Source organism: Aricia agestis, chromosome 3 (genome assembly GCF_905147365.1).
Source record: "Aricia agestis chromosome 3, ilAriAges1.1, whole genome shotgun sequence".
NCBI lineage: Eukaryota > Metazoa > Arthropoda > Insecta > Lepidoptera > Lycaenidae > Aricia > Aricia agestis.
The window spans coordinates 21,905,486-21,928,805 of NC_056408.1; the positions used below are offsets into that span (position 1 = coordinate 21,905,486).

Genomic DNA, 23,320 nt, shown 5'->3' on the forward strand with positions numbered 1-23,320 from the left:
AGACGACGAAATGAAATTACTTACTGGCAGCATTTAAGCCTTCATATCACAATAAGTTTTCTGAAAACCATTATGAAAAATACTTTTCTGTTGACTTAAAAAACAAATAGTGCACGCAGTAATGTATTCATAATAATTTTACAATCATGGAAGTTCGAAACAATTTGCACATTTGTTGCTCACTATGTAGGTAAAAGTATTATTTATTTGAGTGGTAAAGTTTTAAATTTGCAAATTTTTTCACTGTTATATTGCACAGCAAAAATTGCAGCTGTTTCGTGCAATTATTTAAACTTTATTATTATTAAAATTATTTTATTTCTCAAATGCTAGTCACATTCCAAAAGGAATTTCAGTATTATCAAGACATATTTTGATAACTTTTTAATTTATTTATATCGTGATAAAAATGTGATTTTTGTGCTTTTTAATACATAAATTAATTTTGTACTGATCTCGTGTTTCATTTCTATTGATGTCTTTATGATTAAGTATAACGTTAAACAATAGAGGTTAAACTTAAGGGAGATCGCAGACGGCACACTTTTTGTGTGATCGAGTCTGCGGCGCGGCCATGCCGACTGTAGCGCATACAGCGCCGCAGACTCGATCACACAAAAATTGTGCCGTCTGCGATCTCCCTAAAAAGAACATGCGTCGTAGGCCGTAGCCAATTAGATTAATGGATTGAATATACCAAAAGAGTAAAAATTATCGTGATATTATATAAAAAAAATGGCCCTTTTTAGTTCTATTTACAAAACATTAGCTTCACAACCAAATGTAGGAAAAAATTGTTCCCCTCCACCTGAGATCGATCAAATAGTGAAGAAACACAAAACACGTGAGGTAATGTGAAAATTTTCTATGTTCAGTTTGATTGATTCTGTTTCTGATATTGTGCACTTTTTATGGGAAAAGGTGGTTATAGGTATCACAGTTATGTCGGTTGCAGTAGTGCTGCTGCTGTAAGCTATTCCGAAAAGTACAATAGGCATGATGACTATTTTTTTTTTTATCGGTAATTGAAGGACACTTAAAAAATAGAATCATCGTTGAAAGAACGACTCTGATTGCTTAAAAATTCACCAAGATATGACAATTCATATATCTCATAAAAAATACCTGCCCGAAACGCTCCATACAAAGTACTACGAAAGACTGACGTCAGTCTTTCGTAGTTTGTACGCATCGGGAGACAACTTTGTTCGACAGGTATATTAAATATTGCGTTTATGAAAGTGGTTTCATAACAAAAGTTGCTTTTAATTGCATAAGTTATCGAATTGTATACAAATATTATGAAATTTAATTGAAAAAAAAATTCGTCTTGAATATCCAACTTTAAAGGCGCATAATAAAAAAAATACAAATGCTATCAAGCTGAAATTTTGGGAACACTTATTTTTTACCGTGATTTCTTTATTTTATTAACAAAATTAGCAAATCTTTGACGTTGTCATCGTCATCCCTATTATTATAATCCTACAATCACGGACGTAAAAAAAGTACCTACAATATATTAATATAGTTTTTGTCTAAAAAAAAGCTAAGCGACTTGTAAATTCTTCGTCTTCTACTATACGATTTCTTAAGTAAAGTTTATCTCCAGTTCTTATACTCGCACGTAAAGGCGCGTGTGGACTGTTCAGCACCGCGCTGGTCTCCCAAACCACTCACAAACGCTCTCGCGAAGTGGCAACGTCTCTCTCGACGGAACTACTTGGACAACCTACAACTAGTCGCCAACCTCAGGAAGACTAGCTTTGAAGGAGTGTGTACCTACTTTGTGTTTATTTCTAAGCTAATTTATCAGTTCAAATCAGTCGGTACTACGGCATCTATCGCTAAATAGAATAGGGTTTCTTAACTTTCCTTTTAGTTCGTTCTAGTCATCAATAGATGGCGCCACACAATGTATTTTTAAATATACTCGTAGTATCCCCGATCCCCGTACATATATTTTTTAAAGACTACTTAATGTTTTCAGGGTAAAGTTGACTGCCGAAAGCGGTATCCGCTATATCACAATAAAACTTACACAAACAACAGAAATAACTTCTACCGCAAAATTAATGGAGACAACAGGCTAATTTGTAAACTATTGAAGGAGTCCGTAAGTCTCCATACTATAATAATAGTCAAATAATAAGCATAATAATATACAATTATATTATATACAACTTATGAACCTACATAATTTACAGCAATGTAAAGTTATCCCAACAAAGATTCTGGAACGCCAATGGAAAGACAACAAACGACGCATAGTTGATAACGCTTCGACGAAATTCGTCCTATTCCCGATCACGCCCAAAGAAGATGTGGAGGACAGCTCATTCCTCGCGCCTCCCGGAGTCAAAAGACCTAGGTACTGGGATTATACAACAGAACAATCACACAATATACAATGTGTAACAAAACTAAGTGATAATACTTTAGGGTAGGTATGACTCCCCTGTACACTGTAGTGAGTCCACTGCAGAAATAGCAGCTCTGAAAGAGTAACTTTTTCACTTTTGTATGGGCAAACTCCTGACACTGAGGCGCTTGGCCATACAAATTACAAAAAATGCTCTTCCAGCGATGCTACAGAGAAGTGTAAATGGCGTTAGGAGCAGATATAATATTGCACAGCATCTGCTATCTGTCAAAAATTCTGATGTACAGCAGATATTGCACAAACGCGACTGTAGAATTGCTAGCGCAAGATACAGTACTCCCAAATTAATAATGCGCATGGAAATCTTCGCAAATTGTCGTAATCACGAAAACACCCGAATCTATGAAACTTGCATTTTGCACCTTGTTCAAAGGAAATAGAAGTAAATATCATATAGCCGGTGGCAAAAGTTCACCGGGAAGCCATCGCGGCGTTACCATGGTGACGTCCAAGTAACGTCAGGCAGGCATTTACGTCGCTGCAAAGCGCTGTTTTCTTAAAGATAAGTTTACAGCGCTTGCAGCGATGTCTTCTGACGCTCGGGAAATACGACCGTTGTTGAAAAATTACGAAAATTTCTATGCGCATTATAACTTTGGGAGCACTGTACATATCTCACCGACAGAGTATCACTGACATTAAGACTGCGCGGCGGCGCGGAGCTGGGGTCACTTACAGTGGAGTTGTTCACGGACGTGGCCCCGCGAACCTGCCGCTTGTTCACAGACCTGCTGGACGGCGACGGCCGCGGCCACGGGTATGTTGGGACGCAGTTCTTCAGGTCAGTTACCTACTTATTTCAACAAGTTTATACGTGGGAGAGCCATGCTTCGGCACGAATGGGCCGGCTCGACCGGAGAAATACCACGTTCTCGCAGAAAACCCGCGTGAAACAGCGCTTGCGCTGTGTTTCGCCGAGTGAGTGAGTTTACCGGAGGCCCAATTCCCTTCCCTACCCTCCCCTATTACCCTATTCCCTCTTAAAAGGCCGGCAACGCACCTGCAGCTCTTTTGATGCTGCGTGTGTCCATGGGCGACGGAAGTTGATTTCCATCAGGTGACCCGTTTGCTCGTTTGCCCCCTTATTTCATAAAATAAAAAATAAAAAAAATAAGTAGGTAGCCTAAATAGGCGCTTGTGTGCAATACTATACCACGTTCTGGTTGCGTCGATTAACCCATAAGGATCCGTCTAGTAACTGATCTACCAATGTTTTCACTTTTCAGCATCTACGCGCTAACTGTAATAATTTCTCTTCCTATCGCCCCACCCAAGAGACCAAAAATTCGAAAATGCGCCTTTTACTTCCAATCTTACTGAGCGATCTTCAAAATGCGCGGCATTCGGCTTTTTGTTTTAATAAAAAACAATATTCGTAACGTCGTCATAATGACAATGATTGACATTAAAAATGCAACGTCAAGGAGGCCCACAATGGCCGCGCATGTTTAAATGTATTTTGTGTCTGCTCCTGTTTCTCACGACCATCATTTTGTTCCTATTCATATTTCTGATCACCAAGATATTGCCCGTCCTCGACACGCCGATCAAAAATGTTACTCTCCGATACCTTAGGTGGAACTAGCATAGCGCTCAAGGTCGTGAGTCCCGAAGGTCAGGCTTACACGGGGAGCTACCCAGACGACACTCAATTGGAGCATGTCAAGAACGAAGCTATTCAATTCTTCTATCCGAACGGCGAGGCCGGTGCTGCGACGTTCAAGCTCGTCCGCGTCTCAGACATGAGCACCGCTCACGACTTTCTCACCCTCGCGCAAGAACAGGTGGAATCCAACGAGGAGTTGCTTCTGATAGAGCGGCGAACTCCTGAAGCAGGGACGCTATGGGACCTCGGCTCCGTACGGGCACCGCAACACAGCGCTATCGCAGCCGCCACGTCATCTCTCCCCACGCCGCGACAAGCGCCGATACAACCGGACCTCCAGACCTTATTATCCACGAACGAGCTGACGTTCGAGCTGAGGAAGATCCTAATATCGCTGATAGAAGTCGGAGCCCGACTGGCCGCTGCTGGGAGGAACTACGAGCTGACCCTGGCGCAACTGACGGCGGCGCTGGACGAACCGCCCGCCGCACCAGTCACGGACACCCAGGTCATCACTCCAGAGGACATAGCCACTCCTAGCAACGATTCCTCTCCCGCTTCTCCCGAGCCATCCGTAAGCGGCGACGAGATGTTCCGGCGCGCCGACCGCTTGCAGAAGTTTTTGGACAAATTCAGAGCGTGGAGAGCGAGGGTCATCGAACCGCCGAAGCCAGAGAATGTGAGCCCTCTCAAAGACCTAGGATATTCGGAGGCGGATACTAGCGAAGCGCTAAGAGTAACGGGCTCCAACGTTCCTGCAGCGGCTGCGTATCTCATGGGCGAGAGAGGTTCCAGCGTGTTCGAGATCGTGGACGGTCTACCAGACCGGGAGATCCTACAGAAGCTTCTGGAGAAGCCTCAGATTCAGAGAGGTCTGCTGAATACGCGAATGCTGATCGCGTTTATAGGGATGGTCGGCAGGAAGGGCAGCGCCGCCCTGTGGCTGAACTCCCCGCACGGCAGCCCGTTGTTAACGCAAATATCGAGAACCTACCACGCGGAGAAATACTGTCTCGCTGTCAACCAGTTCTACCAAGGTCAAGATTCGGGCTCCACTTCGAGCAAGAATAGTTAGAAGCAAGAATAGCTACCTGCTTATGTTTTATTCAATAGATAAATTATATTATTATAATAATAATTTTACCTCCCTTCTGATTTTAGATGCACAATGTTTAAAACAATCTTTATATGAAAGTAAAATGCTGCGTACCGTCTAAGATTCTTGAACATTAAGTAAATCATACGTGGGAGAGCCATGCTTCGGCACGAATGGGCCGACTCGACCGGAGAAATACCACGTTCTCACAGAAAACCGGCGTGAAACAGCGCTTGCGCTGTGTTTCGCCAAGTGAGTGAGTTTACCGGAGGCCCAATCCCCTACCCTATTCCCTTCCCTACCCTCCCCTATTACCCTATTCCCTCTTATAAGGCCGGCAACGCACATGCAGCTCTTCTGATGCTGCGAGTGTCCATGGGCGACGGAAGTTGCTTTCCATCTGGTGACCCGATTGCTCGATTGACCCTTATTTCATTTAAAAAAAACTTTTACCCTGGAACAGTTCTACAGTCCCTAGCTTGCAGGAAGATCCCCCACCTGTACTGGAGCGGCGGGGACGTGATACACGACAACGGCTTCGGGTGCTACGCGCAGCGCGGCCGCCGCAAGCCCATACCCGCCGAGAACTACCACCTGCCGCACTCCATGCCAGGTCTGATCATCATCACAGCCATCATCTCTGACTCCAAATTAAGTATTGGGTGCGGACTTTATTTAGCGTGTAATAAAGTCGAAAATCGCAACAGTCGAGAAAAAAACAATGAACAAAAATGTATGGACCCTGAGAGCATTTCCAACAGCCATATAGTATTCAATGTGGTTGGAAAGGCCTTTTTGATTCGAACAACAGTTTTTATGACAGCTTTGCTGCTGGAGATGGTCCTAATATTCTGCCCATTCTGCTGTTATTGAAACCTTGTCGTCTGTTCATGTATACAAGGTGTAACAAAACTTGTGACACTGCGGCGCTTGCATTATCACTTAGATAATGCAAGCGCCGCAGTGTCACAAGTTTCCCCATACAAAGTGGAAAAATAAATTGGGCTTTCGGCGCTGCTACTCTCACAGTGAACTCTCTACAAGAATACGTACACACCCTAAAGTATTATCACTTAGTTTTGTTACAACCTGTATAAATTTACAGGGTGTAACAAAACTAAGTGATTATATTAAGTGATTTAAGGAATTAATTATTATTTTTATTGGAACAACAGATTGCTATAACAGTCATCCTACTGAAGTTACAATTACCATACCCCTTCGTCAATAAGAACCTATATACCTACTATCAGGTCTGTTGTCCATGCGTGTGACGGCGGACGACGAGGTGTGCGGGGTCTTCACCATCACCTTCAAGCCTCTACCGCAGCTCGATCTGAAGAATGTCGTCTTTGGCAGGGTACGTTAATAGAACAGACTGCGGGTTCTTGTCCGATGCCATAGGCGGTTAACTTTCTCATTGGCATCGAATTAGGGGCATGTAAAGTCTGTCAAGAAAGTGAAGAAATTAAAAAGTGGCAACATCGTAGTGTCATTACTTTTTTTAGTGACCGACCGAACTTTCAGTTTCGGTTTCGGCCAGTTTCGGCCAAAAAATCTAGTTTCGACCTTAGTTTCGGTTTCGGCCAAAATATAGCCAAAACTTTCGGCCCCGCCGAAACTCATGCGCCGTTCGGTAAACTTCGCAGTTAACTCGTGCTTGCTTGCCAGCGAGGCCCCGGCTCAGTTCGCCACCATCAATTTAATCGTGATTTGAGATTGTTTTCTAGATTAGTCCCAAATCAAAAATTAGTAATAATAATAATAAGTAAGTACTTCGTTTTATTTTTATTAAATTGTCTAAACTTAGTATTATCGAAATTATATGATTGAAATTTATTTCTACGACAAACGCAGGTTTATTTAATATACCTGCTAGAATCTTCCCACCCAACTTCCCAGTAAGCTTTACTCTCGCGGCCCTCAGAATATTTTGCAGGTTTAGTGGCAAAACGCTTTCTGAAGTAAAAAAAAATGTGACGCCAACTGCCAGTTTACTTAGTAATTTCGTTTTGAACTTCGACCGCGGTCGTGTCTATGTTTCCCATAAAAATAATATACTGCAATTGATTGTGTTTTCAGTAGTACGTCGTTAATGTCTAAGGGAGGATTTCACCAATCACACAACTTCGTTTTATGAAACTTAGTTCTCATTAAACGCGTTCCTACGGGGATGTAAATCTCGTTTTGTTTCAAATGGATTTCATAATCTTCTCTCACAGTTTTTTGTTTATTTTACATGGTTTTATCATTTTGGAGTCTAGTTACGTTAAGTTATCGACAAAAAAGCAAGAAATGATACATAAGCTACCCAAATGCATCTATCAAAACTTTTTATTTTCGTCTATGATTTTCGATTCGCCACTTCAACGGCTTTTAAGAAGTTTAACCGTTCAACATTGGACATTTTGAAGATAGAACTCGGATTTGCTGTGAACGTTGTTGGTGAAATGCAATTCGGTACCATAAACGCGTTTAAATACGTTTAGAACCGATTTAGTGTACACTAAGCGCGTTTCATTACTTAGGTGAAATTGCTTAACAAAATAGAAAGAAAACGATAAACAAGTTACCGAAACGCATCTGTGAAAACTGTCATCTTAACAAGTTTTTCGTCTATATTTTTTTTGTTTGTCATGACACTACACTGACAGGACTTAAATGTGTTTAATAAAATTCGAATATTGGGCGTTCAGAAGATAAAAATCGGATTTGCTGTGAACGAGTTTAGGTTATGTTGGTGAAATGCAATTGGGTGTAAAAAAGTGTTTATAAATTTGTAACACACAATTATTGCATTGTCTACACCGGTTTAGTGTACGCGTTCAATTTCTTTGGTGAAATCGCTCGTACTTGGAATCGTATAAAAATGGAATATAGCTTACAAAAAAATATCTAGGAAACGTATTCGAATCCAAGATTAGATAATAATATTTATTTTAAGAAATATCGCAAAAAAAGTAAAAAAACTGAGAGTAAGGCCGAAAGTTCGGTTTCGGTTTCGGTTTCGGCTGAAAAACCAGTTTCGGTCGGACACTAACTTTTTTATTAGATTAATAATAATAATAATAATAGTTTTTATTGTCTCAGTAAATACATAATAAGGAAATGATACAAGAAAAAAGATAGATACAGAGTGTTACAATAATAAGGTGCACAACCCCTACACTAAGGGGGATATTAGATTATCATATATATTGGATCCGAGATCATTGAGTCAATGATATTGGATAATGCAATATAGACATATGATTCGTTTCATCCTTGATCATAGATTTTTGACATTTGCTGAGAGATTCGATCCAATACGGTCATAGAAATAGGTGCTGCCAGTTATTTAATATAAAAAAGAGTTTTTAATTTCTTTTTCGTTAATATGTTTCAAATAATGTAATGTAATTATTTTTCTAATTATATACTTGGATAATCTTGCTGAAATAACAAAAAACAAGCCATATTAAAAATGACGATGTCTTTTGAGAAATCGAATTCTCTGAGATCTAGTAACCCTGACGTCAATACCTGTCAGCGTTACCGCTCTCCATTGGCTATTGAAACCACATATGACGTAAAATAGGATCAATGAAATATGATAATGTAATATGCAGATATGATCAAATGATCATATATGTATATTGGATCCTATATATGATCCAATATAAATGATAATGTAATACCCCCCTAAGAGTCTTGTGCTGTAGGGGATTGATTGGAAAGGGATGACACTACGATACTTTTTAATTTCTTCACTTTCTTGACAGACTGTAAATTATTACTAGCTTGATGAGCTACAAAATGTTAACTTCTTCGCGATTTAAAGTGACATAAATACTCAGCACACTCACTTTGAGTTTTCACTCAAACAATCAAGGTCGCTTTGAAGAATCATGATATGAATCATAACATGATTCATTTTTCTAAAATCGCAAAATGCAACTCTGCTTGCAATTCATTTCTGTATTTTTGTACTGATTTGACATTTTGTCATTTTGACAGTTTTGACAATTCATTTGCTGAATTGATTGAGAGGAATTGCTAAATGTGACCATTTTAGCCCCGCAGTTTCGAAATTTTTCGGCAACGGTCGTATAATTCCCGAGCGTCAGAAAACGTAGCTGCAAGCGCTGTTTTAAACTTAACTTTAAGAAAAACAGCGCTTTGCAGCGATGTAGAGGCGTCTGACGTTGCTTGGACGTTACCATGGTAACGCCGCGATGGCTTCCCGGCACTTATTGACGGATCAGCGTCCAGCGTCAGCGGACAGCCACCAGCTATATATGATATTTACTTCTATTTCCTTTGAACAATTTCTTTGATTCGGGTGTTTCCGTGATTACGACAATTAGCGAAGATTTCCATGCGCATTATTAATTTGGGAGTACTGTATGCTTATGTTACAGGTAGTGCGACCAAGTTGTATTTTCGACGCAATGCGTTCGCTAGGTTCGGCGCTCAGCACGCACCCACAGGTCGAAATCGCAGCGACCAGACGAAAATCCGACGGAGTTTTGATCCATGGCACTCCTAACACGAAAATTCACAAGCGAACAATGTAAAAAAGAAATAAGTTGACTATATAAGGTTAAAATAAAAACAGAAAAATTATACGGCCTATTATGTATAAGTCGCAACTAGTTTTTATTATTCGTAGGTCGCAACACGCTAATGGTGAATAGAGATTAGACGAGACGCCTATTTGGCCCTCTACTTTTGCCGAGCGATCTTAAAATTGTGCGCGGCCTATACCTGCGGTTATTGAACGTAACACAAACAACAAACATAATATAGATTTCGAAATTGTACTTAATAACCTAACATTGAATCTGTTTTAAAAAAATAAAGATTGTATGTGAAAGGCAGATTTTTATTAAAATTCAGTCTTAGGAATAGTTCGTACACATTACTTGATAGTCGCGGTAGAAGTCAGAAGCCGAGTAGTTCCTCAGTCCTCGTCCTGTTCTTGAGGTATTTGAAGACTTTCCTGTAACAATTTATACAACATTTGTTTAAACATCAATCAAATAGGATTTCTTGGGGATAAGGTTCGTTTCGTTTTGATGCGTTGCGTCATGCCGCTTGCTTAGCGCTGCTTTTCAGCGAGGCACGTCAACAGAATACGGTAATACCCTCCTACCTCATAGCTATGTCCACACTGTGCACTTTCATCTTCAATTTTCGTCATCAACTTTCATATTGGCGCATTCAATAATTGAATGCGTCAAGGAACGCAACGCCAATATTGTCATTTTTGAAGTTTTGGGTGCGGTCAGAGGGCATACGACGCGGGCATGCCTCACGTTCGCTGTTGACTGCGCTATAACGCATGCCCTTGACGAACATAAAAAGGCACAGTGTGAACAAAGCTAATCACAGTTTCGTCCCACCATCGTGTCCGACGACGTAATCCATCCAAGTATTATCTTCATCTTTTGTTTAAAAATCTACTAAAATGTTTACAATGTCGGGCTCAATCTTAGGACGACACTGAGAAGCTATGATTCCATTCCTCAAAAAGAAAACAAAATCGCAACGGGGCATGGTGGATTCCCTCAACCCTGTTACTAATGCCGTCCTGAAGGCGGATTCTGCGCCTTAATCTAGTCATACTTCAATCTTCAGAACTGCAAATTTTTTTTTTCTATGCACATTCCAAATTCAAATCCTCTCACCATATAGTCCTCGGCACGTGTCCCCAGTCTGCCGGCTGCTCGGCGAGGCGGGCGAGACGGGCGAGGTCCGGCCCCGCCCCCCGCTCGGACTCCGCCCCCAGGGTGAGGCGGTCCGCGCGCGGGTAGGCGGCGCCGTGCTCGCATCCCACCGCTAGGGAGACATGGAGTTTCGCCTCTACTACTCGCCGCAGCGGAAGTACCGCCACCTGTTAACAATTAAGTCTCAGAACATCTGCAACTCCACGTAGTAGTTACTGCTTGATGTCATCATAGTCAATAAGTTGATGAGCATCATGTAGGACCCAGAAAAACATAGGCCCCATAGTGTAGTTCTTTCGTTGGGCTAGGAGCCTGCCAAAAATGTTTATGATTAATATTTTTGTAAGTGCTGTGCACTAAACAGGGCTAAACACTACACTTGAATACCTGCACGTACAGGCTACACTGATACAATAGTAAGTCAGTAGATATGACAATATAGTCAACCTGCAACTAACTTAATTTCCTATAGAAAATTAACATAAAACAACTAAAATACACAATTATTGTAATCGAGAATTAATTTAAGCTTTTAGGTGGTTTCGTGGACCTTTTTATAAAAAGAAAAGAAAAACAAAATCTAGGCATCCGTACCTTGAGCGAGATATCTCCGTCAGGCAGCACGGTGTACGCGAGATGTGCGTGCGCGTCCCGCATCGCGCGCGCCCAGCGGCGGGCGAGCCGCGCGACGCGCACGCACCGCCGCAGCAGCGCCGCGACGCCGTCCGCGCGTGTCACCCCGCCCGCCTCGTACCGCATCGCCTCCGCGGCGAGCTTCACGCACATACTCGCTATGGCGTCGTTTCCGTCTATAAAAAATATGAAGTTGAAGATATATTATGAGTTTTTTTTTTTTTATGAAATAAGGGGGCAAACGAGCAAACGGGTCACCTGATGGAAAGCAACTTCCGTCGCCCATGGACACTCGCAGCATCAGAAGAGCTGCAAGTGCGTTGCCGGCCGTTTAAGAGGGAATAGGGTAATAGGGGAGGGTAGGGAAGGGAAGGGAATAGTTGAGGGTAGGGAAGGGAATAGGGTAGGGGTTAGGGGATTGGGCCTCCGGTAAACTCACTCACTCGGCGAAACACAGCGCAAGCGCTGTTTCACGTCGGTTTTCTGTGAGAACGTGGTATTTATCCGGTCGAGCCGGCCCATTCGTGCCGAAGCATGGCTCTCCCACGTATGCCAGAATGAGAGTGACAGAAAGTGATAAATGTAGTCCTTATCAATCAGCTTTTATTAAACAATTTTACAGTTAATAATATAATTTTATATTAATAAGTTAGCATTTAGCAACTTTTCACTTTTATTCATTTACAATTATAGGAAACATTTGTTTTTGTAGATGGAATATAATTTATTACATTTAGATTCTTTTTGTTTCCTTGTAAAAAAAATCCGTAGCAAGCAATATGAGAACTGCTCATATTGCTTGTTACGGATCATATCATCTTAAGGGGGGTATTATATTATCATTTATATTGGATCATTTCTATGATCATATATAGGATCCAATATATATGATCATTTGATCATATCTGCATATTACATTATCCTATTTCATTGATCCTATTTTACGTCATATGTGGTTTCAATAGCCAATGGAGAGCGCTAACGCTGACAGGTATTGACGTCAGGGTTACTAGATCTCATAGAATTCGATTTGTCAAAAGACATCGTCATTTTTAATATGGCTTGTTTTTTTGTTATTTCAGCAAGATTATCCAAGTATATAATTAGAAAAATAATTACATTACATTATTTGAAACATATTAACGAACAAGAAATTAAAAACTCTTTTTTATATTAAATAACTGGCAACACCTATTTCTATGACCGTTTTGGATCCAATCTCTCAGCAAATGTCAAAAATCTATGATCAAGGAAGAAATGAATCATATGTCTATATTACATTATCCAATATCATTGACTCAATGATCTCAGATCCAATATATATGATAATCTAATATCCCCCTAAAACGCACAAACTATAAAATAAAAGACTTGAGACTATAGTCTATAGTCTATACTATAAATGTAAGTAATAATGTAGGTTAAATTAAGTAACTAAATATTTGAGGCGTAGTAAATAACTATAAAAATATTTAAAATAATGGAAACGTGACTTTGCTTAGAGCTTATGTGTAGAAGTTAAGGCAAAATACTGTCAGACCTATGTAGACACAACTCACCAGCCTTAGCGACTTCAACATCAACAGCAGTGACAGGCGTTTGTGATCTGACGGCTGCGCTGGCCACGCCCATGCGCACGCAGATACGTACGCGCCCGCACAGCAGGCGGAACGACCACGCCTCCGCCGACCGCTCCCACTCGCACTCCGGTGTGCTGGAAATATTTACACTTAGAGAATTGATATTTTAATAACAAGTTCTTTTTATCTACTTATATAAAGTTTAATGATGGCGGATGACACAGATCATGAAAGATCAAATTGAATGCCATGTATTAAGCATGCAATAAAGATATACAAAGCACATTAACTGACGAGACTGTAGAATAAATCTATCCTAGGTAGAATTTATTCCGGTATCTATTTGTATGTGTTATATTTATATGAGAACACATTTTTATTTGTTTGTAGTGTAATCAAAATAAAACCAAGGTATGATATTATATTTGAAACGTGTTTGTCAGTTTTAAATGGTGCAAAGAAAGAATAAATAGTAAAAATAATAATTAAAACTTACCCCATAAATGACAACATTTTAATAGTTTCTTTGACATCAGAACTGGACATCACTACATCATTAGTCTCTCTGTCTTTCTCCAATGGAGCGACTGTTTGGCTGGTAATGCTAGAGACCACTTGTGATATCGTCACACTTGGATCGGGAATAGTATTTTTACTCAGTTGTCTTAAAACTTCTTTCTTTTCTGACGTCTTTCCTTCATCTAATTCAGAATTATGCAGTATCTTAGGTTTCGTTTTTGATTTATTGAAACTATTATATTGTATTTCTATGTTTTGTACTATTTCAGTTGATGCTGATTTTACGTTTGATTTGTCATGTTTGGAAGTCTTAACATCCTCTTCCTCGAGATCTACCTGCATAATTTCGTCGTCAATTTTATTGTTAGTAGATTTACTTAGTGGACTGTTAGACATTTTTTGCATTTTGCTTATAGGCTTTGGTGTAACTTCAACATTTGGTAGGGCGTAGCTGGTCGGTCTTGTCGGACTAAAACTACGTTTCCTTGTTTTGGCGTCTAAGTCTATGGTGCGAATCTCCTCACTTGAAGTTGCCTCTGAATCTTTTTCGATAAACTTAGTGTCCCTTTCATTTCTAAATAATACTTTTACGGGTGAAATTTTGCTGGAAACTTCCTTGCTTGACGGTTTCGTTAACATTTCAATGTTCATTTTAAACTCGCTATCGGTTAATCTTTCATCAACCAAAATCAAAGCGGAGCTATGAATGAGTTCTTCGTTTTCTTTCATAGCAACCACTGTGTTTACCTCTATGTCTTTTAGATTAGGTACTATGCGCTCGACAGATTTATCTGCATGGTTTGGTTTAATGACATCTGCTTCCATATTTGTTGTACCACTACTGGCAGTTTGACCACACACGATGTTCATATGCTGGGCAATTTTCTGGTCAATAGGGACATCATTCACACATGATCGGTTGTTTAAACCTATTATGTCATATTCCATCATTTTACATGATGATTGCCTCGTTTTATTTTTAGTATCGTCATCGCCCTTCTCTTCTTGAAAACGATTGTATTTGTGAGCATCACAGAAATCGATAGGCGGCAACACAACATTTTTTAACGGATTGTCGCTATTAAAAACTATGTTTTCATGTTTAGGATTTTGTGGTGATGGCTGAATAATATCAAAAACATTGTATTTTACTATATCCTCTTTGAGGTTTTGAGTGTCGCCCTCTAATGAATGTTGAACTATGCTTATAGGTTTGGAATCAGATACTGAAGATTTAACGTAATTATCGAGACCAAAAGTATCAACTTCTAGACCTACGTTTTTAGTGTCACCTTTTGAGACAAATTCATCACTATTTTTGAGACGGCATTGAACTTCTTCTTGTCTCACGTCAATTTGGCTTGATTTAATTATGTCTGTTTCTACTTTTGCATTACGGGTTGAAATAGTATTTGTTTTTAAAAAGTTGATTTTTAATGGAGCATCTGAGTTTGGTTTCACGAGGTCATGCATTAACTCTTTCAACGAAACTGAAACATCTGTCAAAAAGGTAGGGATAACTTTCTCTTTCTTGTCGTTGATTGAAGTTGTTTCATCAACAGCTGGTTTCCTCAGAGGACTTATCTTTATGTACGATTTAATACTCGTATCGCTTACTGATTCGTCTTCGAATTCTAACTTTTTAACGACTTCGCTGCTCATCCTGTTAGATTGATGTGTGTCGTTTATTTCATGAGTTTCAATTAGTTCTGACGTGTCATCCATGATGTCAGTTTCGTCTACTTCAAAACGCGATTGCTGTAAAGCAGCTTTAGCCATCGAAATGTTGTTCAATAAATCTTCTCGGCTTATCGCTATGGATTGTCGCCGTGGCGCCAAACTTAAGCGTTTTGGTTCTTGTATAGGTCCTTTAGCTGCCTTTATGTTTTTTTCAACAATTGATGGTTTTTCAGATCCTTCGCTTCTTGTGTTATATTCTATTTCTTTGATTGCAGATTTTTCATCATCCCCATCAGTAAAGTCGGTAAGCATTTTCAACAAATCTTTTGTATTGTCTGCTTCTTTAACAGACTTAAAAGTTTTGGGAGAATTTGATTCAGAAACTATCTTGATACTTTCGTCTAAATCCATGTTAAAATTAGATTTGTCTTCTTTAAATTCGAATACCTCTTCTACGTTACTTTTAAATTGTTCCCGAGATTCTTTATAACTGCATTCATTCATTATATGATTTTCATTAATTTGATTTTCCATAAATATAACCGAATCGTTATTTTTCATTTTAACTTCAAGTTTATTTTCAATATTCTGGATGGTTTTACTTTCAACTATGCTTTCTTTGCAATTATCTTCATTTGACATTAAAACTAAATCTTCTGTCTTAGTTCTGTTATTTATATCTTCCTTCTCATCAACTTTGGATAAATCATATTCAACAGAATCTGATGACATACTAAGAAGTTCATCAAGCATAGATTTTTTTGGTCGTTGTTTATGGATGTTGTGTACATTATTGGTTTTGTCATTAACGCGGGTAATGGGTTTGTCTACTTCCATTCTTGCAACTAATTCATCGTTACAGCTATCTCCGCTAGTTTCATCTATTTGCTTGTTCGTGATCACTTGATATAGAGAAACGTTTGTTTTAAATTCAGATTCACAAGTTAAATAATTCGAACTTTGATCGTATTTATTAAAGTTCCTATCGTTGTTTTCTTTGTTTAAATGTCCATGTAATTCTTTTTTAATGTCTATATTATCTAAATTCTTATTAACTTTTTTTTCATTTAAATGGGCTTCAATTTCCGTTTTCGATACATTTACTTGTGAATAACTTGTTTTATTAGCATCTAGATTTTTATCACATACAGAATTTGATAAAGTATTATTTGGTTTTAATGCTGTATCTTCTTGCGGAAACGTGTTTAGTTGGATTGATGATTTGTGTAAAAAGAAATCTGTAACTTCCATGTCATCATTATGGGTTTCATCGGTTTTAATTTGAATACGATCAGAAGACTTGTAATTGACATCAAACATCAAAGTCGTTTCCCGATTTTCAGTACTTGCAAGCTGACTTTTATTAATATTTTCTTTTATTTCAGTATTACGTGAAACGTCAGCTTTTGATATTTCATTTGAAGTTTTATCACAAGTTATAATTGAACTATTTTCTAATCCAAATTTTATATCGCCTCTATAGTCTTTACACAAGCTTTCATTATAGACACTAATATTAGTTGGCAAAGCTGGTGTCACCGATTTATCACACGCTTTATCGTCGAATAGAATCGTATTTCGTTTTGTTGATACCTCATTTGAAATGTTGTCTTGGAATACAAACTGTGGTTTTATATTTTCTTCATCAAAATAAATGTCTGTGGGTAAAGCTTGTGTCATAGATACATCACAAGAAGTTTTGTCAAAAATTACAGTTTTACATTTTTCGGAAATTTTATTCAAGTCTTTGGTTTGGTTATCTATATTTTGTTTGATTTCAATATTAGTAGGTAAAGCTTGAGTGACAGATATATCACAAGAATCTTTATCATAAATTATTGTCCTACGTTTTTCAGAATTTTCATTAGTCCTACCCAATTTATTAATTTCATTTACTACGTCTAAGTTTTCTATCAAGTTTACATTTGTAGGTAAAGCTTGAGTTATAGACATATCACAAAATTCATTATCGAATTTTATCGTCTTACGTTTTTCTAAATTTTGAATAGGCTCAACACTACATTCTTCGATGCATTTTTCCAAGTTTTCTAGATTAATGTTTGTGGGTAACGCTTGAGTCATAGATATGTCACAAGAATCTTTATCAAATAGTATTGTTTTACGTTTTTCTTTATTTTCATTGCTAGCACTTTTTCCATCATTTTCATTGGCTCTTTCCAAGTTTTCTAGATTAATATTTGTGGGTAACGCTTGAGTCATAGATATGTCACAAGAATCTTTATCAAATAGTATTGTTTTACGTTTTTCTTTATTTTCATTGCTAGCACTTTTTCCATCATTTTCATTGGCTCTTTCCAAATTTTCTAGATTAATATTTGTGGGTAACGCTTGAGTCATAGATATGTCACAAGAATCTTTATCAAATATTATTGTTCTACGTTTTTCTTCATTTTCGTTGCTAGCACTCTTTTTATCATTTTCTCTGTCTCTTTCCAAGTTTTCTATTAGTATATTTGTGGGTAACACTTGAGTCATAGATATGTCACAAGAATCTTTATCAAATAGTATTGTTCTACGTTTTTCTTTATTTTCGTTATCATTTTCATTGCCTCTTTCCAAGTTTTCTATTATATTAATATTTGTGGGTAACGCTTGAGTCATAGATATGTCACAAGAATCGTTATCAAATATTATTGTTCTACGTTTTCCTGAGCTCTTATTATCTGCAATCTGATTATTACTAAAATTATTATTTTCTATGTTTTCTATAAAGTTAACGTTTGAAGGCAAAGCTTGAGTCAAAGATACGTCACACGATTCTTTATCAAATATAATAGTGCTACGTTTTTCAGATTTTTTGTTACTCGTAAGCTTATTATCAAATTCATTAACATACTTTATGTCTACATTTTCTTTGTTAAGATTTAGATTTGTCGGCAGAGCTTGTGTTATGGATATGTCACAGGATTCTTGGTCAAATATAATAGTTCTTCGTTTTTCAATATCCGAACTCTTACCGCCCGTCAGACCATTACAACATTCATTTTCAATGCCAATAATATTAACTGGAACAGCTTTTGTAAGTGATATATTACAAGAATCGTCATCAAATACAATTGTTTTTCGTTTTTGGATAGTGCCCTCTTTTTCAATTTTGTTTTTTACGTCAGTTTGATCATTCATGACTATATTTACATTTATATTAGTAGGCAAAGCCTGTGTCATTGAAATATCAAGAGCGTCATTGTCAAATATTATTGTATTTCCATTTTTAGGTAATATTTTTTCATTATTAAAATTTATATTAGACTGCAGAGCTTGAGTCACAGATATATCGCAAGATTCACCTGCAAATATTATAGTTTTTCGTTTATCAGTGTTGTCACCCTGTAACTTGTTACCCTCGTTATGTATTATGTTATTAGGTACTGGTTGAGTTATAGATATATCTTGAATCATACTGTGGCAATGTTTTGCATGTAGTGATTCTCCCTTTGCTGCCTTTATATTTGATGAAATAACTTGTGTAAAAGATAGCATATGACTTGTATCACAAATATCAAAAGTATTATTGGCCACTTTATCTGTGGAATGCATAGATGCATACAAATTAAAATTAGACTTTGAAGTGTTGTTGTCAATAAAGTTAGGCAAGTCATCATTAACATCCAGTATTATAGTTTTTCTTTTTGGTGCATTCGGTAGTAAGGTGTGCTGGAAATTCTCTTTATTTTCAGAAATATTACTAGTAATTGATTGAGTTGTCAGTCTCTTTCCATCAAACACTAATACTTCTTCAGAGACTTTGTTAACAGCAAATGTTAATGATTCTTTTGGTGCTACATATGGATTAAATACCATATTCTCCTTATCGTTAGTCCAGTCATCATCTACTTTGTGTTTACTTTGTTGTGTAGAATTTTTAACAGCATCCTGTACTTCTGGGATTTCTATTGTGTCAGTGATTGACATTTCTGATCCATCATTGTGTACTACACCATGCGTTACATCCAAATCCGCTACTTCAATGTACCCAGAAAAGTCCTTTCCTGGATTCATAGGTCCAGGACACATGGAGCTGGGCTTAGATCTCTCTAAATCATTTTGGATCTCATCTAAATCATCACATTTACTGGAACTCATGGGTCGCATAATGGAGAAGTTCATACTGATGGGGTTGGTCATATCCTCCAGTACTGGACACTGGATATCATTACCGAAGGGCTTGCTCAATTCAGTTAAAGCGCTTTGTTCAAACTTGGACTGGGACGGTACAAACTTTAAATCATCTGTCATACATTCAAGCGATGCTAATTCCTGTGTCAAGTTTATTTTGTTGAATGATGCCTGAAACTGTTGGGGGTTAGCGTGTATAGTCCCTCCGAAGTCAACCGCTTCTACCTCTTCAAACTGCTGATCAAATATTCTTTTTCCAATATGTTCAATGGTTTGTCTCGGAGCATTCTCTACTAAATTGTTTTCATTTCCTGACGATTCTAATGACTTGTTGTGTTCCTCATAAAAGTTTCTCCATGTTGTAGTTGCTTCATTGGTAACAAATTCACTGAAACAGTAAAGAATCATTTATCAAATCAAACAGATATCACAACTCTTAACATATTGAGAACTAGATGTTCCGCGCAGCTTCGCCTGCGTAATTTAGGAATTTCACGGAAACCATACATTTTTCTACAAAAAATAGCCTATGTCCCTTCACGTGGTTTATTCTTCATGTGTGCCAAATAACATAAAAATTGCTCCAGTAGTTTTCTTAAGATAATAAGCAATTTCAAATAATTTCCCCCCTTTTTTTTACATTTTCCCTTATTTATTTGCTCCTATTAGTCTTAGCGTGATAAAATATAGCCTTTAGCCTTCCTCAATAAATGGGCTATCTAACACTAAAATAATTTTTCAAATTGGACCAGTAGTTCCTGAGATTAGCGCATACAAACAAACTGTTCCGTTTTATAATATTAGTATAGATATAGATAAGAAAACAGCCTTCCTCAACTCATGTGACCACCAAAAAAATTTGGGGTAGGTTTGTAAACCTTAGCCTAACACAGATTGCCAGGTCTTCAAAAGAGAAAAAATTATGATTTGCAAAATTCACATTGTCAACTTATTAAGCTACTTACGCAACTCCGGTCCGCCTTGAGAAACTGACTCTACGACTCTTGGTGGTGTCTGGCGGTGTGGCAACATTAAACTCTACCTCAGAGAAAGGGGTGCGCGATGTTCGTTGATTTTTCAGTATCGATGATCTCCTTTTTCGTCTAAGATTAAAAAAATAGTAACAATATAGATGTAATGTTACTTTAAAATGTTGAGAACCTAAAACTTTTTATTAAAGTATAATAGATAAAATATGCTGGCAATTATGATTTACATAATATATATTATATTTAGGTAAGAGTTCTCAAAGTATGACAACCTCCGTGGCTCAGTGGTGAGCACATTGGTAGCTCAAGCTGGGGTCGCGGGTTCGAATCCCGCCGACGGAATAAAAAGATTTCAATGTTCCCGGGTCTGGATGTGCATTAACCTTTAACGTCACGGGCAGGGTCTACGTAGACCCCATGCGCTGTTTTTTGACAGTATTTTTTTAAATTGGCAAGTTACGATCGCACGATTTCGGCTAATCTCAATGCAACGCGACGTCTTTCAGTAAAAGTCCTCCGCTCCTCTGCTAAGAGAAGTTACATGTTTACTTATGTGGGGATACCTGCAGACCCCACCCGTGATTTAACGTATATACTTTTTTCACATTGGTTATGTGTTTATTTGTTTGTTTTTTTTAATTCACTTTGTATAAATGGAAAAATTCATTGCCGACTAAAAGAAAATCAAATTGCACAAATCATTATATACAATTTTAATGACTCTAAAAGTTTTTGAAAACATTTTGGAAGAGTTAGAGGTAGCTAGACCTAGTGCATCAAAAATGAAGCGAAGATGCTATTATTGCCCCAGAACTAATTATTATTGTCCGTACCTAACCCTTGCTGTAAAACTATTTGCAAGCCTTATTCAGTAAAATAATTTACCTTGCCTACTCATGAAATAATTTTAGTTTAGGGTAGTACTTTTCAAGGTTTGTAATTTTTTTTTGTCTGTAATGTTGAGTATGTTTTTTTTCTTTTGATTACTTATTTCAAAGTCTTATTTTATTAGAAAAAATAATAAGTTAGTTAGAAGTATACATTTTTGTTGAATTTTAGTACATTAAACATGTGCCCGAAAAACACCTTGCACGAAATTGGTTAGTTCACAAAAATGTTCTTTACTGTCTAAATAATGGTTAGTTTATTATTTATAAGCGCTTTTCATAAATAAAATAATATATTTTCTTATAATAGAAAACGGGTTTTAAAATTTAGTAAACAAATCTGAATATATATGTATATTTATATTGGGGTACTTCCAGACCCTGCGCGTGACGGAACGTTACCCAAAACAACGCGTGTACTTAAAGGTTAAATATGTGTATGATATAATAAAAATCTTAAATATATGTATAGTATAAAAGTATTAAATATATTTCCGTTGTCGGGTACCCGTAACACAAGTCCTTTAGGTACTTAGCACGGGGCCAGACTGACGTGGTGTGAAGCGTCCATAGATATTATTATTATTATGTCCCAGTTATTTTGTGGGACGCAGAATGTTACATAATTCAATAATTATGAAATGATTTATCATTTTAGAATAACAATCACAAACAATTAGGAACACATTCATTAAACATACTTTACAGTTGCCGCATCAGCTTTCGAAGAAGCTTGTGTATCCTCCGATTCCATTTTTTTATCCGATTCCGTTTTTATTAATTACAAAAAACGTTTTTTACTCGCTGAAATACTATAAATTGAATAAAAACAAACAAAATTGTATTTCAAAACACGACGGTTATTTTTGACAAATTTTTGAATTGACAACTGACAAATCGTCATTTTTTTTTAATTCGCCCCGGTCGCGACAGGCAAAGGGAGCGTTGCCCATACAGCCATCAAATCGTCTAAAAACTTGACATTTGCTTGACATCCATAGACAGCTGACTAGTACCTACTTTTTATGGCGATACGGCCAAAGGTAAGTTTCAAAATTGTCTTGTAGGAATCGTCGTCATACTTGAGTCTGATACTGATCTCACGGACAGGCTTTTTGTTAGATAATCCATTTGCCTATAGTGCCTGATAGACGTACGAACTTAAAGTACGCGGGTTTTAAGTTCGCGAACTTACTCGGCTCGCGTCGGTGACACACAAGAATCGCTCACACTGGATTACCATGCAGCATACCCCCAGGCTCACAGCTCGCGGCTCTTTGCTAATACACACTACACAGGCGATTAAGATCGTCGAGCCATAAGTCCGCGTACTTACTCGCACGTCTGTCACTCCCTTGACACAGCTTGAAAGGGCCCATTCAACACCGAGTGTGCAGGACTTTTTTGACTTTTCAATGTAGGACTCCGTGCAGTCGGTAGGACTGCACGGAGTCCTGCATTGAATGGGCCTCACCGATTGGTTTACACTCGGTGTTGTCGGCCGGGAACACCGAGTGTGAACCAATCAGTGAGGCCCATTCACTGGTTCACACCAATCAGTGAGGCCCATTCACTGGTTCACACCAATCAGTGAGGTCCATTCACTGCAGGACTGCCGTGCAGTCCTGCCGGAGCAAAGCATTAGTGAAAAATCAAAAATGTTGCATGCATATAATTGCATACAAAGCTTTGTATTAGCTCCGTGGTATTTATCCATACAAATAATACAATGCACTATGTATTACATTTAAATTATAGCTTGCTTACATAGTATGTAAGCAAGCTATAATTTCCATATATAAGTATTTTTGTAACTTACAATATTATGAGGGCGAAGAATCCACCGAATGCGATGAGAAATAGTCCAACTGTATACAAAGAAAAGCTTACGTGATTTGCAAGCTTACACTCGTTTTCACTAAAGTAAAAATCCTTTATAAACAGCATTGAATATTATGTCGGTAAGATTTTTCAATGATTGCTTGCTTAAAAATCGGTATTTTTCGACTACCAATTACATTTTTGTAATGTGCTTGTAATTT

The 23,320-nt window shown here is 37.8% G+C and overlaps 2 protein-coding genes across 3 annotated transcripts; one reads left to right on the forward strand and one right to left on the reverse strand.

Moving 5' to 3' along the window:
* The first annotated feature begins 3,966 nt into the window (after positions 1-3,966).
* LOC121740363 (ubiquitin-associated domain-containing protein 1) lies at positions 3,967-10,000 on the forward strand. Its single transcript, XM_042133035.1, has 5 exons — positions 3,967-5,119; positions 5,624-5,758; positions 6,399-6,505; positions 9,546-9,697; positions 9,797-10,000. Exons 1-5 carry the CDS (start codon positions 3,997-3,999, stop codon positions 9,819-9,821), a joined length of 1,542 nt encoding a protein of 513 aa, XP_041988969.1. The 5' UTR covers positions 3,967-3,996; the 3' UTR covers positions 9,822-10,000.
* LOC121740362 lies at positions 9,996-23,275 on the reverse strand. 2 transcript variants are annotated; one of them, XM_042133033.1, is made up of 7 exons: positions 23,098-23,275; positions 20,368-20,505; positions 13,563-19,790; positions 13,046-13,200; positions 11,448-11,662; positions 10,815-11,020; positions 9,996-10,126 (listed from the first exon to the last, which is right to left on the reverse strand). In XM_042133033.1, exons 1-7 carry the CDS (start codon positions 23,223-23,225, stop codon positions 10,069-10,071), a joined length of 7,128 nt encoding a protein of 2,375 aa, XP_041988967.1. In that variant the 5' UTR covers positions 23,226-23,275; the 3' UTR covers positions 9,996-10,068. The 2 variants fall into 2 exon arrangements, with proteins under 2 accessions (XP_041988967.1, XP_041988968.1); XM_042133034.1 differs by lacking the exon at positions 23,098-23,275 and adding an exon at positions 21,980-22,108.
* Positions 23,276-23,320: the final 45 nt, after the last annotated feature.